At 48.4% G+C, this 19,105-nt stretch overlaps 2 protein-coding genes across 8 annotated transcripts in view; both read left to right on the forward strand.

Annotated features, from left to right (window-relative positions):
* The window catches only part of PAK1 (p21 (RAC1) activated kinase 1), an 82,092-nt gene extending 79,164 nt beyond the window's left edge, over positions 1 to 2,928 (forward strand). For all 7 annotated transcript variants that reach the window (XM_082067976.1, XM_082067980.1, XM_082067978.1 and 4 more), the window contains one exon: positions 1,749 to 2,928. In XM_082067976.1, coding sequence (XP_081924102.1) covers positions 1,749 to 1,835 — 87 coding nt within the window. In that variant the 3' untranslated portion in view covers positions 1,836 to 2,928. The remainder of the gene's footprint in view (positions 1 to 1,748) is intronic.
* A 6,468-nt stretch (positions 2,929 to 9,396) lies between these two features.
* GDPD4 (glycerophosphodiester phosphodiesterase domain containing 4) overlaps positions 9,397 to 19,105 on the forward strand; it is a 45,700-nt gene continuing 35,991 nt past the window's right edge. The window contains exon 1 of the mRNA XM_082060616.1: positions 9,397 to 9,429. The gene's annotated coding sequence lies outside the window, so the exon portion shown is untranslated. The remainder of the gene's footprint in view (positions 9,430 to 19,105) is intronic.

The following is a 19,105-nucleotide window of genomic DNA, read 5'->3' on the forward strand; positions in this document are numbered from 1 at the left end:
AAAAAAAAAAAAAGGAAACAACCCCCAAACCTAAATCTATAATAATGTAGTAACAGACTTTTTATGCTGTACTTGCTGCTAGCAGCAGCTGTGCAGCGTGTTCTGTAACCAACCTCAAATAATAGCTGTGCCTCAGGCCTGCCAAATGCTGAGCCCCTTAATTCCCGTGAGCTGTTCACACAGCTGGACCTGACATCTGTATGGGCTGTCACGGTCTGGCCGTGCTTGTTCCAATTTGGACAGCAGGAGGGTTTCTGGCTCTGATTGTCTCCCTTCTGGTGGAGGCGTCACAAAGCTCTTTGGAATATGCGCAGCCTGCTTTAGACGAAGCAGTTTGGTGTTACCGCGTTTTGCCAGTTATTACTCCTTGGAGAAGCGATGGAACAAAGCTTGTGAGATAGCTTAATCATAGAATGGTTTGAGTTGGAAGGGACCTTCAAAGCTCCCCCAGTGCCACCCCTGCCATGAGCAGGGACATCTTCACCAGATCAGGTTGCTCAGAGCCCTCTCCAGCCTGGCCTGGGATGTCTTCAGGGATGGTTCATCTACCGCCTCTCTGGCCAACCTGGGACAGGCTCTCACCACCCTGTCATCAGTTACATCACTCAAAACCTGGTGTCCTAGTCTGAACTCCTGGTGAAAGGGGAGAGCCAAGCTGCCAGGCTTTGTACCAACATGGATGAGAGGACCGGTTCATGTGTTCCTTCTGTTAAATTTGCCATGGGGTTGGAAAATGTAGCTCTTTGTAAAATAAATCTGCAATCAGAGGCATGGAGACCTCAACTGTGAGATAGTTCCCTTTCATGTTTTCCTTTCTTTCCACTAGTTTGTCTAGAGGATTCTGTTTTGGATGGGTTGCTGCCTTCTGAGGCTGTAATGAAGCATTAATCACTGGCAGAATGGCAGTAGTTGAAAGATCACTTGTTCTCCTGGACTTTCCAGCCCCAAAATATCAGAGAACAGTAATGTTCTGTTCCTTGGAGCAGGAGAACATTTTGACTGTAACATTTCTGCCTGGTTTTAACTACCTTTTAGCCTCTGATTTTTGTTCTTTTTCCCATCTCTGCAGCGTGTTGCCTTGGGTGACTGATCCCTTCTGATGCTCAGAAGTCCTATGGGATATAGTTGCTTTTTGTTTTCAGAACAGCTTGTGGGCTTGCCCTACATCCCTTCTTTCTCATCTGAGAGCTGTTTTGATAATGAATATTGTTTTACTTAACAGAGCACCTTGTATAGGAGACTGGATGGTTCTGTGCTGCCAGCTCTGTGCTGATCTCCTAAATTCCAGCTGCTTTCCAAATGTCTGATATCCATAGAAGGCCAAGGCAGTGCTTTCACCATACCTGCGATAACAGGGAATAGAAAAATGAGAGGTGTTGCCCACAGAAAACCATGTGTTTGAACCACACAGGTTGTTTTTCATGCACCTTCCTTCCACACAGAATTTCACTATAGATTTTGCAAGACCTTATATTTCCCAGGGGACTTCGCCGAGTTTTGTTTCGTCTTGTACGTGTGCAAACATCGGAGAATTTAGCATGCGTTGGGTGCAAAATGTGTTCATCACTTTAGGCAAGCTCCAAAAGTTTGTGGTGTTAACAGAGCTTTTGGTTTCACCTGTTCAGAGGTGAGAGGAGGTTGTTAGGCTTCGTATGGGTCTAGCTTCCAATATTCTGAGTAACCACCAGACTTCTAGAGCATGTTCTGAAAAATGTAACCCTTTTTCTTTTTCTTCTTCTTCTTCCTAGCACCAGTTCCTGAAAATTGCAAAGCCGCTCTCTAGTCTTACCCCTCTGATTATTGCAGCTAAAGAGGCGGCCAAGAACAACCATTAGAGTGGTGGAGTCAACACAGTTGTCGTGTCAAGGCTTCTCGCTGTTCGTTTCAGAGACTGAACTCCCCTTCTGCTCCTTCTTCACAAGGGTATTCTTAAAACTTCGGTCCGCCCTGAGGGGTGGCGGAGGTGTCAATCACTGAACGTGGAAGGGCACGCAAGAGGGACATTGCTGATCTTACGTAGTGAACTGTCTTTCCGTCCTCGTGACGGGATTGAGAGGGGAAGAGAAGATCTTTCTGAGAACGTCTGAACCTGACCTACACGTAGCAACGCCAGTTTGTTTTCGTATTTCTTACCGCGTTTATTTTTAAAAATAATGTGGAGCCTTAGACCGTGTTTATCTTAATAAATTAAATCCTTTGCTGGCTGGACTTTTCCTGCTTCTGCCGTGCTGCTGCTACACCATGAGGCTGCTCTGTGCTTTGGATGACTCGAGGAGGGAAGGAAACGGGCAGCAGAAATGTGAACAGCTGGAGCAACCGAGAGGGGAACGAGGGCGTGAATCCTAAAGCACTGCTGGACGCTTCGAGGGAGCGTGGAGACGGCCCCTGTGTCATTCCCGCAGCCGCTGGGGAACTTAATTCATGGATGATCTTTTTGCCAAATGGTGTGAATTGGGGGAACCCCCCCCCCCTTTAGTTTCAACTCAACTAGTTCAATCTCAAATACTTCTGGTGTTCTAGAAGGTAAATCGCAGGAAAAATTGACAGAGCCCTCTTTTAGGGTTATTTTATCAGTGCTGTGAGGCTTCTTAGAGACCCTTGCCCTGTATGATAAAGCAAACAGAGCAATTACTGTTATAAAGATAAGATTTGCCTGCAAAATGATGATGAAAACTCTTGTTTCTTAGAGCAAGTCCAATGGAAAACAAACTGATCATGGATGCTGCTTTCTTGGAGACGCGGGGACGTTAATTTTTTTTAAATGATAGTCGTTTCTTTATGCTACTGATTCCTTTGGTTGCTAATAGTCTGTATAACAGTGGGAAACCTGGAACTACTAGAGGGATTGAGTTGTAAACACTGGGCTTATGTTCAACTGTATACTGATTTTTAATAAAATGACTGCTGTGTTTCTTAACTTGAGGCTGAGGAAGGGCTGGAGAATTCAGTGTCACCAGACAAATCTGTTGGATGGGACGATTTTTATATATCATCACCAGCTGCTTGAATGTGCTGGATGAAGTACTACAACCTTGGCTCTTACTCCTCCTTCTGTAGTCCTTTGGGAAAACAAGTGGCTCTCAAGGGAGTAACTTGACACATAGAGAAAATGTATAAAAATCTGTATTATAGCTGGGGGAGCTGCTTTCTCTGCGCTGCTTTGGTCATTTATGGGGTGGGTTCAAACCGATTCTGCAATAACCTCTCATTTCTCCTAAGCACTTGTGTTGCACAGAAACCCATTCCTGCTTCTTGCCGAGACCTGCTGCTGCCTCAGCCTTTTTCTTCCTGCACCTGGGTTTTAATTCTGATATCTTTTTCCTAGTCTCTCCACAATACCTCTTATGCTGGTTTTACCAGGTGTAGATGGAGCTTGTGAGGTCTTCTGCTTCTGTGGTGCCTTCTCCCCTCCTTCTTGCTCCAGGGTGGTCACTGTTTGCCACAAGGCTGTAGTCCATTGCCAAAAGCTGCAGCATTTCTCTGTTTGTGTATATATATTTCATCTCCCTCTGATATTAAGAGTTTCCCCTTGCAAAGCTTGTATCCAAAGATGAATTCCTTGGGCGAAACAGCTAAGCTGCCAGCCTGGAGAGGGGTATGATCTATTGATGAGCAACTCTGCTCAGAGCTTGGGTGGACATTGTGAATAATTCTCTTTAGTAAGGAGTTTGTTTATATTTCCTCTGGAAGATTCCAGGTGGCGTATGTGGGGAAAAAAGGAATTAGGGACTAGAATCACAGAATCATTTTGGTTGGAAGAGACGCTTAAGATCACCCCGTGTCCCTAAGAACCTCATCTCTGCATCTATTCAATCCCTCCAGGGATGGTGACTCCACCACTGCCCTGGGCAGCCTGTTCCAATGCCCGACGGCCCTTTGGGGAAGAAATTGTTCCTCATATCCAATCCAAACCTTCCCTGGCACAACTTGAGGCCATTTCTTCCTGTCCTAGACTAGATCTCACTTAATCTAAAATATTATATGGCACTGGTCTTACAGATTTGTTAGTTGACTTCTTTTGACAGCACAGGATTAAATCCAATGCACAAATGTGTTTAATGTCTCCGATTTCTCTGTAACTCCTTTCCCCACTCCATCCTCAGCATCCCATTGAGATGAGAACCTAATGCAGAAATGCCCTGCCTGTGGGCACAGGTGAGCTTATTTTCCTGCAGCAAGATTTCTGTTAAATTTCCCCAAAGAAGGTCGAAAAGTTTATTTGTATGTGTTTAAGTCACTCTTCTGGATTCTCTATTGCAAAATGGAAAGGAATTTACATTAATGACTTTATCCCTCCTCTACACCGCTACAGTTTGCCCGGACCCAGTTTCAAGTTAATGGGAACGTCACGTTATTAAGTTCTCAGAAAATCTTAAAAATTTGTGTTCTGAGATACGTTCTTTTCTCCATTCTCTCTTCATTGGGCATTGCCCAGCAGTAGCGTGTTCACTTTAATGCAGCTATTTACAGCACCTTCTTGTCTAAACAAAGCTCTTAAATAGTGACTCCGACTTGAAAATTAACCTCCGGGGCTTATTTTTCTGCAAACATCTTGACTGTGCTGTGATTTGAAAACAACTCCAACTAGAGAACTTCTTAGGTGGCTTTTTTTTTAACATACTGTATGAACTGATGCGCCTGAGTCGAAACCATTTTTAATCACAGCCCTTAATTATTTATTTCCCTATTAATATTAAAATCCCTCTTCGATATTAGAACATGAAATATTCAATTGTTTGAGTATCCTTTCAGAAAATTAGCTTCCTTTTTGAGGCACCTCAAGCAATCCTATACCAGAAATGATAGAACATGCTACAGCTTATGAAGGGTTTGGTGGAGGGAGAAGCTAAAACTCATATCTTCCAAATGATGGAGAACTGTCTTATTTAAGAAGCTACCAGTAGCTTCTGCGAGACATTTCAAGAACTGCTGTTGGTTTGTATTACTTTAGCTCTAGTTTTTCTTTCAGCAAACAATTGATTTGGAGTTCTCCGGGACCAATTGTTTGTGTGAGATGGGTCCACAGACCCCGTGTGCCTTGGAGAAGGTGAGTTGTGATGCTGAGAGTGAGGAGCCAAGGCTGGGATGGAGGGGACAGCGGAACTTGCTGGTTTCATTGCAGCAGAAATAGCACACCTTTAGCTATCCTTAAAATGCCTATTTTTGAATGGATCTGTTTTTACAGGACAGAAATCTGGCTGATGAGTCATTACGGGCTCTTCTCTACACAGACCTTACGCTCCGACCACGTCGTGTTCCCCTTTTAAACAAAAGGGAGTGAATGGTTTTCTCCAGCAAGGAGGCTCCTTGAGAAATGAAGTTTCCATGGAGACACCGACTTGACTTGAACGATCTAGTTTGAGGGGTAAACACCACATCGGCACAAAAGCCACTGTTTTGCAAAGAAACCGAGGTTGCCCCTTTTTACAGGGGCCTGGTTTTGAGAAAGCGCCAAAAATGTTGCCCGGTCAGAAAAGCGAGGTGTGAAAAAGGCTGTCGCTTCTTAGCCAGCATCTCTGTGTCCTAATCCATCTGGCTCTCAAAATGCTGCATGTTGGTGTAAATAGGACGCATTTGCAGCAAATTACCGTGCAACAGCGGACTGTGGTGGCCTGTAAGTAGCTGCTTGCTTCCTTAAAGCCTTGGCTGACAGCAAAATTGATCCAGACCGAAGTCCAAGAATAATATTTGTTTGAACCCCACTCTTAATTAAGAATCCGTAATCCATTTGTACAGTGGATGACGACACCTTCAATGTTGAAACTCTTAAAGGTAAAGTCTGATTCTCCATTGATCTTCCCACCATAAAATAATGAGACTTTTTAATGGCATCTTATTTCAACGGTAATAGAGGGCTCGTGGATGTATTTTGGAGCCATAAGCCCAAGTGGATCAAGCATATGGGTAATTAATGCTCTAGGATCTCGTTTGTTGCTAATGACAGCTCACAATGTCAAAGATGAGATCTTGGAAAAGGAACTCCCAATTTTTGACTGAGAATTGCCAGCAATAACGAAACAGCAATACAGACAGGAGCTGCACAAAAATTCACTGCAAAAATAAATGTCTGCAGTGGGAAGAGCTACAGAAGAAGACGGAGTTGGTCCGAGGGGTAGGAAGAAGCAAAGGTTAGAACCTGAATGACACAATTACTGAGGAAATCCAGGGAGTGTCGCAGCAACCAGCTGCGTCTCGAGGGAGAAACGTGTCTGACAGAAGAGAGTGGAAGGGAATTGGTGCTTGAAGTGGAGCCTGGAGCAGCAACATGGCTTTGAGTCACAGCCCGTGCTAAGAGAGCTGGAGCCAATCCAGGAGGTTTGAAAAAACCGACAAAATCCAGCTGGGAAGGCGAATTGGGAGCGAGAGAGGAGGAGACGGCCTTGATGTGCCAAGCAGCTGAAGACAGGGGCCAGATTTCACGGCGTGTGAAATGGCAAGAGAAAACTTAACACAGGTTTCTGTGGGTGACACACAGCTCGTTCCCTCTTGCCTTGCAGCATCAGTAGGGCATCTTCTCACCATCAGCTCTGCTTTGGGATTGTATCAGCAGCCACTGGGCTTTGGTCTCACCTTTGTAAAGCCTCTTTGCTCCACACCTACTTACTTCTGACCGTGGCTTTCACCTGCCAGCAAATGTCTTTGTGTCCTGTCCTACCTGGAAATACAGGGGCTGTTGCCATTTTAAAATCAGCTGGGTAACGTGTTTCTCTTCATAGTGCCTTGGTGTAACTCTCCTCTAGTGCCGGGTTTGTTTAGTGTGTGAGGGCAGCCCAACCAAGTTTAAAATAAACCCCAAGTCTTAAATAAAACCTGAATGAATTACCTGATTCTCCTTCGCTTGCTGTTTCCATGACCCTTGCAGTGACAGCAGAAAAGAGTTGGGATTGCTTAATGGAGGAGTTGGGTCACCCTTTCAAACCTTGGTGCCTGTCCGTTGTGGGTGCATTTCTGGGGTCTAAAACATCAGAACAGGATGTTCAGAAACTGCTCAGCAGGTTTGTGGTTGCACCTTTTAAACAGAGAAAAAGAAGGACCCACTCAGCTGCGTGTGGGAATGCAGACCGATGGCAAAGGAGATGATCTTCTGCAGTGGTCCTGGTCAAGGGAGACCTTCTCACTCTCTGCAACTGCCTGAAAGGAGGTTGCAGTGAAGGGGAAGTTGGTCTCTTTTCCAAGTAACAAGCGATAGAACAAGAGGAAATGGCCTCAAGTTGCACCAGGGGAGGTTCAGATTGGATATTGGGAACAATTTCTTCTTGGAAAGGGTTGTTAGGCATTGGAACAGGCTGCCCAGGGCAGAGTCACCATCCCTGGAGGAGTTGAACAGACAGTAGATGAGGTTCTTGGAGACGTGGGTTAGTGTCAGGGTTGGGTTAACAATTGGACTTGACAATCTTGAGGATCTTTTCCAACTTTCTTTTTCTTAGCTTCTAAGATGTCCCAACCCCAGTTCTCCATTCCCAGTGCCTCATTTTCTTCCATCTGCACAGGAGGGAAACCCCCATGTGATGATCTCAGAGGGGTGTCCTGAGGCTACAGGTGCAATTATTGCACCTCTCCAAGATCTTTAAAGTTTTACTTCATTCCTAAATTCAGTGCCATGTTCTCTCAGCTCCTGAGTGACGCTGGGGTAAGGTTTTCAGGGATGGGTGATGCCTTGTGTTAGACCAGTTGATCTATGGAGGTGGACCAGGGGACGAAACGTGAGGAGAAGCTATGGGGAATACGCAGCTTCAGGTCTCAGCCAGACACAGCAAACTGGCAGCTAAATCCTAGTGCGAACAGTTATTTTATGTGTAACTGCAGGATATTACTTTATTTGGGACCAAAATGGGGTAATTACCACTGGGAGGAGCAAGATGCTGGTAGATACAACAGAGAAATATTCCTTATCACACCCCTCAGGGAAAACTGCAGCACCCCATGCAGATGATGCCTTTTCTGGGTCCCTGATTTTTAGCAGCACCCAGAACACCTCCAAGTTTCGGTTCCTCAGCTCATCTGTTTGGAGGATCTGTAGCTTGAGCACGGAGAGCAGGGAGCTGGCTGGGCTTTCCTGGCAGGTCCTTCCCCATTCCTGGGGCTGTAATGCCCTCTCCTGGTTGCTGCACTGGGGATTCGCTTCCTTTGATGCTCAGTTTCCATCAGCAACAAAAGCTTTTCATGTTTCTTGTGAAGGCTGCATGCTGAAAGCAGCTGTCAGGCACCAGCGTGACTAAGGAGATGGTCGTGACGTGGGATTGGTGTCCTGGGATGTCCGTTCCCATGCGATCACCCCATCTCCAACTTCGCTCCTCTCTCATTTTTAAGTTATTATTTACCCTTATGCATTACAGCAGCCTCCTAAAGGAAACACGTCCCTCTCAGGCCAATGGAGGACCATCGAGGACAGGCCCTCTGCTCCCATCGCAGCACAAGTCCCTGATGCTGGGTCCTCTGAGGACATCACCAAGGTGGGTGTTTACAGACACCTCCATGTTTCCCCCAAGTCTGTTTGGGCTTTCTGGTGGGCCAGGTCCATGCTGGTGAGGTTTAGTTTGGATATGAGGAAAAAATTCTTCCTGGAAAGGGCTGTCGGGCATTGGAACAGGCTGCCCAGGGCAGTGGTGGAGTCACCATCCCTGGAGGGGTTTAAAAGACACGTAGATGAGGTTCTTAGGGACATGGGGTTAGTGCCAGTGGCTTAACAGTTGGTCTTGTTGATCTTGAGGGTCTTTTCAACCAAAATGATTCTATGATTCTTGATTCTATGCTTCTACGACATGCTGGTTAAGCCTAGGACAAGTCACCACTGTGCTATGATGGCTGGTGGGGTTGAGAAAGACTGTGAGGATCTGCTGAGTGGAGCTTCATCCCCCTTGGATGCAGCCATGGGTGCAGTGTACCATGACCTGTCCCTTGTCCCACATTTTCTGCCCCAAACCCCAATAACCTGCTTAAATCCAGGGCTGGTGGCTCTGCTGGCAGTCAGGTCCTGCTGGGCACATGTGCAGTTTAATAATGTCCAGGACTCAGGTGTTCCTGGATCATACCATGAAGAGCAGCGAGCAGGTAACAGTTGGCTGGTTCCTCACCAGTGATGAGCTAAAATGCTCAAATGTTGCTCCTGAGGGCTGGACTGGCAGGAGGGCTGTGAGCTGGGAACAAACTGCTCTCCCAGCCCCACTCCTTCTTCTCATTCCCCAAGCTGCATCAATGATGGTCCCCCGGGTGGGACGGATCCGCCACTTTCTTCTATTCCCTGCATCTCCTAAACACATCAGGCTCTAACTCCACCTCTCACCCAAGGCCTTTGTGTTTTGTAGGCACCTCCTAGCACACCAGGCTTTGAGCCCAACCCCATGATGCTGTAAGTTGTCCCATCTCCTTTGCCAACATGAAGAAACCAACAGGCAGGTCCCAGCCCAGGGAGGACCAGCACAAAGTCAGGTCAGTGATGATGCTGGAGCAGAGAGTCGATGGTGTCCCCACACTGGCCACCATCCATCTCTGCTTTTCCCTTGCACTGGGGAGGGTGGGCTGGGTGTTCCCAGGTGGGTGTGAGAGCTTTAGGCAATGTCACCACCTGCACTGGTGTGCTGGGGAAGGGACGTTTCATCAATGGTGGCTCTTTCTGGACAACCTGGCTCTGCTTGCCCGGGCCACCCACCCATGCAAAGGGAGAAAAACATCTGTTGAGGTCTCTGATGATGACAAGTGTCACCCAAGAGGCTCTATCATGACAAAGCTGCAGCACAAGCATCACAGCCAAGGCTGAGTAACATGGAACTCATCATAGGTTTAAGAGACCTAGTGGTGGGAAACACCTTTGCTTACCCAAAATGGAGCATCAGCTCTGGGTCTCCACAAAACTTGCCGGGGCTCAAGAGCATCACATGCTCCGAGGGTGACGAGTGGTGGAGGGGTCTGGAGCACAGGTCTGATAAGGAGTGGCTGAGGGACCTGGGGGGTTCAGCTGGAGAACAGGAGCTGAGGGGAGACCTTCTGATCTCTGAACTGCCTGAAAGGAGCTTGGAGCCAGGGGGGGTCGGGCTCTGCTCCCCAGGAACAAGTGATAAGATGAGAGGAAACAGCCTCAAGTTGTGCCAGGGGAGGTTGAGGTTGAATCTTGGGAACAATTTCTTCTTGGAAAGGGCTGTTGGGCATTGGAACAGGCTGCCCAGGGCAGTGGTGGAGTCACCATCCCTGGAGGGGTTTAAAAGGCATTTAGACAAGGTTCTTAGAGACATGGGTTAGTGCTAGAGTTAGATTATGGTTGGACTCAATGATCTTGAGGGTCTCTTCCAACCAAAGTGACACTATCATTCTATGCTGCATGGTTTCCTGAAGGGGACCCATGTGGTTTATAACCCCTGCGTAGGAGGGGACCTTGCTGTGACATCCCCGCTGAGCAGCAACAGGGTGTCCATCAGGGAAGGGGCTGATGTGGTCCTGCAGATTCACCCACCAAAGAGGAGGGTGAGGCAAGAGGAGGCAGCACAGATCATATATGCTTACAGAACAAAACCCCAATGTGCTTCACTCCTGACACCCACCACAGTCCCCCACACCCTTTGCTACATGACATTGCTTGGGTGCAGAAACATTTGGCCATGGGATGTTTTATTAGACCCTCTTCTTCCTCACCAGTCCTTGCATCTGCTTTTCCCCTTTACTCCCTTTGCCCTTTGGGGTAACTCAATTGCATCCTCCTGGGTGCATTGTAACCCCCTGATTTCTGCCCAGAAATAACAAAACAAAGCCATTTCATAAAGAACAGCTGTAAAATATGGAAGAAGAAGGGTGAGGACTGCCTCTCCTCAGCTTTTCAGTGTATCAGCCGCTCCGTGGTGCCAGCAAGCGGCCAGTCCCACCGTGGGAGAGCAGGCACGGAGTTGCTGCAACAATGGCTGTGAGAGGTTTGTCACTGCCGGACGCTTTGAAGGGTGATGTGAAAGCTCCTCCAACCACCTTCCATCCACACAATGTGGCTTGTAATTGTGTCAGGAGGGCTATTCCCCATGGTCGGGCTGCATGGTGAACCCATCTGGTCCTTCCTCGCTGCCTGCCCAAGGGATGCGGCTCGCTCAGAAATGATGCTCAGAGCCCCACTCTGAGGCTCAGGACTCAGCAGTAGCCGCCTGGCAATTTTGGCTGCCTGAAGTTGATTTTTTTGGGTTTAAATGCCAACACATGGGGTAAGTTTTGCAGCTGATGGTTTGCGCACTCTGGAAGAAACCACCAGGTCTTTGGCACGTATTGATGGGCTTTGAACCATAATTCACAGCTGCTGCTGTCACTCGGGAAGGAACAGCAGCATTTATTGGGAGCAAGCAGGCTTAAAAATAACTCAGATCAATCCAAGCAGCCTGAGAAATGGTGGAGAAGGAGATATCCCAGGATGCAGGAGCAGGGTCAGGCCCTGTCTCCCCTGGAGGCTTGCCAGCATCCTGCAAAAGCCGCTGCTCCCCATTTGCACTGTACCTCTGCTTCACCCTGAGTTTTCCTGCACCAGCACTTCACAGAGCTGATGCTCTTCCTGATTTTTGATGTTTCAGAGCCGTGTCAAAGGATTCAGGCTGGGAGCTGGGGAGAGAGACGCCCCTGCAGCCTCATCCCCTGGGGCTCAGCCTGAAGCTGCCTGACAGCATCTTAATCATAGAATAATAGAATCACAGAATCGTTTGGGTTGGAAGGGACCTTCAAAGCCCATCCAGTGCCACCCCTGCCATGAGCAGGGACATCTTCACCAGCTCAGGTTGCTCAGAGCCCCATCCAGCCTGGTCTGGGATGTCTCCAGGGATGGTTCATCCACCACCTCTCTGGCCAACCTGGGACAGGTTTTACCACCCTCATTGTAAAAATGTTTTCCTCATGTCTGGCCTTTATACTTGTACATACTGGACATTGCAGGTCTGGAGGCATCTCTGCTCTCTTATGATGGGGCTTGGAGCCACCCAATGTCCCTTTCTCCCCGCAGTCCATTCTCTGAGCCTTCGTTGACTGACACATCTGCTTTTTGGTGGGATTTTCCTCAGTGCAAGAGGCAGACTCTACTTGCCCATGACCACACTTTACCATCCCCTGGTAGAGCCAGGGCTGAACTTTGGATCAATTCAGGTCACTCCTCCTTCCCCCACTACCTCCTTTATCATTCCTAGAAACATAAATGTTGCCGTTTCTGTAATTAATCTCGTGGGGACATCGTTACCTGCGTGCGTCACCTGCTCTCAAGGCTCTGCAGCAGGTCATTGTGCAACCATGCGGTGTGGGGAACGGCACACAAGCACAGCCCGGGGAGGGGGACACAAACCAGCCCCTTCATGCTGCCAAGGCACTGCGAGAGGACAAATGTCCCAAACGGGGCAGGACACAGGGTGGGGGGACCTGAACGTATGTATTTCCCAACAAAATACTCAACGTCGTGGCTCACAGCTGGGCAGGCAGACTGTCCCCACTCCCTGTTTGTTCCATTTTTGCCCTGGTTTTATCTTCTCCTGACACAAACAGAAGCAAAACTCCCCGGGTTAAAGGCTGCCCTGCCTTGCTGATATCCTCGGGGTGGGTGTCTGCGGCACCAGCCCCTTGCAGGTATTTTCTTTATGGGCGCATAAACTCCAAGCCTGGGCTCGCTGGTGGCATGGATCCAGCAGAACCTCGCTTGTCGTTGTCACCAGATGCCAGTGGGGCCGGGACACCACCTGTGACACCAGAGTGAGGGTTTTGCAGCTGAGATAAGCTGGTGAACTCTGAGCTGAAGATACCGAAGCCAGAGCAGCCTCTGCCCGGACGGTGAATCCTTTGCCAGGTGTTTGCAGAGCAAAGCACAGAACTAAAGGCTTTGCATCTCTGCACCTGGAAGAAAGCAAAATCATGGCATTATTTCAGGGCAGAGAACAGCGATATCTGGGGTTTTCTTCACTTCTTAGGACATCAGCATGAAGCTGCCTGTCAGCATCTTAATCATAGAATAATAGAATCACAGAATAGTTTGGGTTGGAAGGGACCTTCAAAGCTCCTCCAGTGCCCCCCCTGCCATGAGCAGGGACATCTTCACCAGATCAGGTTGCTCAGAGCCCTGTCCAGCCTGGCCTGGGATGTCTCCAGGGATGGAGCATCCACCACCATAGATCAGGCTGTATTTGTGTTCTAAATTACATTTCCATTTTTTCAGAGCTCTCCCCTCCACTGTTGAAGCTTTTTTGCGTTGATGATGTTGCTCAACCTTGTCCCCTGATCCCCCACATACCCCTTAACGTCCATGAGGATGGAGCAACTGGAAGGAAGGCAGCCCGGGCAAGGATGATGGTGAAACCTTTTCAGAAGGTATTTTGGGCAGCTCTGACCTTGCTCTTCACTTCAAAGGCAGAACAAAGCTCTTGGGCCCTCCAGTCTCTCAAAGCTGCTGGGCCACCCCCATGCCATGTGTCCTCTGGCCATGGACCTTCAGGACCTTGGTGTGGCCTCATGGTGCATCTGGGCTCAACACGGCCACAAACATGTAAGGAGAAAGATCCAGTGGATCAACTCAGATTAAAACAAGGTACCTGGAAAAGCTGCTGTTGCTGCTCCGGTGCCATCAGCCTTCTCAATCTCACCCTTTCCTGCCCTATTTAACAGTTTTTCAGGAGTCAGAACATAAAGTAAGTGATATTTCTAGAGGTTCACACACGATCCCATGCCTCTTTACTCCAGCTGAGCATCAGCTGGAAGATGATCAGCAATAAAAACAGCTGCTTCTACTTTTGTACCCTGTGGTTCCCTCATTTATTTAATATTGCAGTTCCAAAGGGAGCTAGATGATGGCATTTTAGGACCTAGTGCTCAGTAAGGCTCAGCAACACTGCTTTTAAAGTGGAACTCATATATCTTCTGCTCATCATTAGGTTTCAGAGTGAACCAAGCTGTCATCTCCATAGCTTATCTTCTAATTAAAAGTTTCTCTCTGTAACGTTAGCTGCCCAAAAGCTGCTGGGCCATCATTGCTGCCTTGTTCTTCCCCTCCCCGCTTGTAGGGGCAGTTTGCTGATTTTGCTTTTGAAGGATCCTCTGATCCATCTTTTCATGCAACAAGAAAAATCCCAGTGTAAGAGAGAAGAGGGATGACAAAACTGCACCGGTGGTGTTTCTGAGAGCCCTCCAGGACTGGAGGGGATGTTTCTTTTGCCTCTCATGCAGCAAAGAGATTTTTAGGAGCAGGAGAAGCTGCGGGAGGTTGTGCAGCTTCCTTGCCCGAGGAACTTCACAGATGCCTGTCTGAAAGTCCAGGGCGCATGGGAGGTTACAAAATACAACTGCACAAACTGCTTTTGTATTGCTGACCTGTCCCCTCTCCCCCTCCAAAGGAAGTTATGGCTCTAATAGGATTTAGATATTAAAGCTGAAAACTGTGTGAAAAAGTAAGCAAAACAAGCAGGTTTTGAATCCAGGGTTGCTCAGAAATCTGGTGCAGCAGATTCCTGCCCAGGGCTTACAGCGTGGGAAACATTTCCCCGGAGGACATTCAGAAATTTTAATTCTGAGGGTCAGTGATGCCACGTTTTGCCCAAATCTCCTTTGGGATATTTCTTCAGACCCCATCCTTTGGACACCTAATTCTGCCAAGGGGGGATCCGAATTCCAGCCTCTCTTATTTGGGACGTGCGAGGGATGAATCAAACCCAGGTTCTCCCGCAAGTCCCTGATGTCTCCCAGAGCCATGCGGTGAGCAGCTGCCCGCGTCCCATGACGAGGTTTTAATTTTTCCAGCCTTGGGGACTGAATTTATTAAGCCCTTGTGTGGCCCCTCCTACCGTGGGAGGGACGGCTCCAGCAGCCTCTCTAATGCTGGGTGTCACACAGCGGTGTCACCATTCAGGTCCCGGAGTGTCACAAGCAAAGGACACAGCAACCCAGGTGCGGCAGGAAGCAAAAGATAACCCCTCCATGTGCGTCCCGGCGAGGTGAGTTACCTCTTCTCTCTCCTAACTCTTAAAGATGCTCCTGCCTACTCAAATACATCCCTGCCTGCTCTTTCCTGCCTGTCCTAAAAGTTAGAACTGCGGGGAGAGAGGGGAATTTATTTGATTTCCCTTTTTTTTTCTTAGACATTTCCTTTCTTCTTTGACTTTTCCTTTCTTTACTTCGGACTTTTCAATGTGTTAGTTGAGATGCGGCAGTGGGTGATCGACCCGGCTCCCGCCTGGGTTGCAGTGAGAAACAAAGCCCGAAGAGCTGGAAAATAGGGAGAACCGATAACAAAAAGGGGAGTGAAAGGGGTGATTTGTGAGCAGTGTGGGGGGGTTCTGATGGCTGGTTGGGGAGGGAGAAGATGCTCAGCAATCTGGCTTCGCTCTCAGGGTCTGTGTGGGATGGGTTGGTTGGGACCTGTTGAGGGGAATATCGGGAGGTGGGATGAGATGTGAGCTCGAGCTGGGGTGGCAGTGGGAGGGAAACGGCAGCCGAGCATTTGCAATTCTTGGGATGAAGGGCTGTTTCCATAGTAAAAAGGGAGAAAGGAGCCTCTCTCTTTCTTCCCCTGAGCTCACTGAGCGTGTGAAACGGGGAGGTCGACTCGGGAACAAATAGCCCGTGGAAGTGTAACATCTGGGAACAGCTGTAAATAATCAGGACCTGGTTGGGAAGGCTGGAAACAACTCCCTGGTCCATAGTTTGCCCCGTCGCTGCACGTCACCTTGGGAGTTTTGATGGGCCACTCTTGGGAGAGCAGCTGAAAACAGGATTTGGCCTCGGCTTTAGTCTCTTGTTATTATCCTAATACTTCCACGTTATTTGTAGGCACAGCCATAATTAGCAGTAAAACGGAGGAATTTTCACTTCTAGGAAAGAATGAAATTTAATTTAGGGTTCGGGACTCAGCTGATATGAACCTGGGGACCGGCACGAGACCAGCTTTGCGTTGGATAATGCGGACTTTGGTTAGCTGGAGGTCCAGCCCGTGCTGTGTGTCACCTCCTCTTCACTTCTGCATTGTCTTTGTGAATCCCGATCTCACAGTATAGCATCTCTCAGGACTTATCCTCCAGCACATGATACCAGGTGGAAGGGAACGAGAGAACCGAAGAAGAAATTCCCTACAGCTGCTCAAAGCTTTTAAGCTGCATTTAACAACAACAACAACAACAATAAAAAAGAAAGAAAAAAGAAAGACCATAGTGTACCATGAGACCAACTGGATTTTAATTAAAAAAGTGTTCTGAATGTGAAGGGAGCCAAAGCTGTTGCTTCCTTTCCAACTTTGGTATTGAAATGCTTAAAAAGTGTGAAAGATTTCCAGAGTAATTTGAAATATTTGCAGAGAAATGCAAAGCTGGGTTTCACGACCGGTCCTGTGACTTTCTTACACCGTGACATTGAACAGAGGAGGTGACCAGGTGGTGTCTTTTGAGCTTTACGTGTAATTTCTGGTGATGGAAATTCAATCTGGTGGTGGTAGCTTGTTGTGAAACTACCTGCAGCCTACGAAGGGCCTCCGAGCAAGTTGTTACCATACAGTCGTGCTTACTGTGATAAAATATTAACCAAAATATAAGAGTAAACGCTTCTTTAAAATGTTTGTGGCCCTTTGACAATATGCACTTAATTTCCTTGCTGTGTGAGAGCCCAGGGGCCCTCAGTCAGGCAAACATTTCTCGCTGTGTGCAGATGTCTTCAGAAGTTGTCATCCACCAGCTGAGACATGTTTGCTCCTGCCTCCTTTTAACATGGAGCACATCCTGCCCAGCAGCAAGGTCCCAGCTTGGAACAGTCTTCATAGAACCATAGGATGATAGTTTGGGTTGGGGGAACCTTCAAAGCTCATCCAGTGCCACCTGCAATGAGCAGGGACATCTTCACCAGCTCAGGTTGCTCAGAGCCCCGTCCAGCCTGGCCTGGGATGTCTGCAGGGATGGGGCATCCACCACCTCTCTGGACAACCTGGGCCAGATTTTACCACCCTCATCTCTTTAGTATCTTGTCCTCATCCTGTTCTTCATGTGCTGGACCCTGCTCTCTTGCAGCAGCATTTAAGGAGGAGCCATAGCTGGCCAGTTTTCAGTGGCTGAGGGGTTGGTGTTTGATAAGATTCCAGTAAACAGAGGGTGGCCTTGGCCGATGTTCCCTGTGACTTTCCCCACTACGACATTGGCATCTGCTGCATCTCTTGTCTTCTCCAGGAAGAAGGATAGAAGAAGAGTGATACTTTACAGGTTCAAACAGATTGAACATGCTTATGTCTTGCTCCCTTTCTGCTGTCATTATTTGCCTTGCAAATCTTTGTGGTGTCCCCAGGGAAGATGCTGTGTTAAGCATGAGGAGGACCTGCTCTCAGGAACAGGACAGACTCTCCCTCCTCCTGTCCCAGGTCCTTTTTGCTGGTCAGGCAGTTGTAGACCGTGAGTTGTAGTCAGTGTAGTCCATGAGTAGTCTGTGAGGGACTGGGACTGGTCCTCTGCAGGTCTGGTGCTGAGAAAAGGCTTTTGGGGCCATAACGTGGAGAGGGAAACATCGTTGTGGTAGCAAACAAAAAAGCCACCATCCTCATCAGGAAAGGGGTGAAGGGCAGCAACCTGGCTGGTACCAGCACGGGTGTGGCCCGCAGGCCCAGGGCAGTGACTGTCCCTGTGCTGGGCACCAAACCTCGAATCCTGGGGGCAGTATTGGGTCCCTCGCAACAAGAAAGGCCTTGAGATGCTGGAGTGAGTTGAGAGAAGGGAACAGAGCCGGGGAAGGGGCTGGAGCACAAGTGTGATGGGAGCAGCTGAGGGACCTGGGTGGTTCAGCTGGAGAACAGGAGCTGAGGGGAGACCTTCTGATCTCTGAACTGCCTGAAAGGAGCTCGGAGCCAGGGGGGGTCGGGTTCTGCTCCCCGGGAACAAGCGCCAGGAGCAGAGGAAACGGCCTCAAGTTGCACCAGTGGAGGCTGAGGTTGGATGTGGGGAACAATTTCTTCCCCAAAAGGCTGTTGGGCATTGGACCAGGCTGCCCAGGGCAGTGGTGGAGTCACCATCCCTGGAGGGGCTGGTGACACATAGATGAGGTTCTTAGGGACGTGGGTTAGTGCCAGGGTTGGGTTAACAGTTGGGCTCGATCTTGAGGGTCTTTTCCAACCATAATTATCCTTATTCTATGATTCTATGTGTGAATGAAGTTGTGGCTGCTGCCCATGGGGTCAGTTTTGCTGTCAGCTCCACAGCTGGGTGCAAGAAGAAGGAGGAACATATCTGCAAACAGGGCACAGCACGGGAGCAGCTCAAGCATTACTCTCTGCCCTTACGCTCAGGCTGGAGTCTCACTGCTTGTGTAGAAATGCTTTTGACTCAGTCCCTTCCTTAGTCTCCCACTTCATTCCCTCTGTTCTCCAACATAACTGTGAGCAAGTCCTTTTTTTCTCCAGCCCCCATCTGCTCTAATTAGGCTGGAATCCCCTGCAAGGTTTTCAATCACCAAGATATTTGTACGACACCGAGTCTGCGTGACAATAACGGGTCCAGTCGTCTCTGCCACACTGATTCAGTCTGGTCCTTTCAGCAGCTGCTCTTAATCACTGAACTTATTCTGGAAGGTCTCCAGAACTGGAGAAATAAAAGACACTTTAGAAAAAGGGGGAAAGGGAAAATTGGCAGGAACAATTGCTTTTTAAAAGGCTACTTATTTCTTAAGATGTACTTGCTACTGATTAACCTTTGCTCCGTGGTTGCTTTAATTGATTCATGCCTTAAAGCAGTCAGAAAGGTTATGTGGGGTCATGGTGGCTCTCTCCTATGTGCTCTCTTTCCGTGAAAAGTTTTTAATAATTTTTGATTGTACAAAACCCAGCTCTTGGAATAAATGCAGGTGAATGACACCAACCCTTCTCCATCTCCCAGATTATCCAGCTCCCATCTTAATGCTTTGCCGCTGTGACCTCTTCCTTCCCTCCCTGCTACCAGTCAGTGACCTGGTACCAAGCTGAGCCTATCCCCTACTCCTTTGTAATTCATGGTTAATGCTGGTTTTGGGGATGATTTTCTGGCCCTTGGATGAGTTGAGTTGTGCCATTTCTCTTCACTGGTTGTACCAGGAGCTCAGGTTGACTGCTCAAGCACAGAGGAGATGAGTCCAACCGCTCTTCCAGGAGTCACAGAATCATAGAATCTTAGAATCT

Source organism: Streptopelia decaocto, assembly GCF_964273445.1.
Source record: "Streptopelia decaocto genome assembly, chromosome: 1".
NCBI classification, from domain to species: domain Eukaryota; kingdom Metazoa; phylum Chordata; class Aves; order Columbiformes; family Columbidae; genus Streptopelia; species Streptopelia decaocto.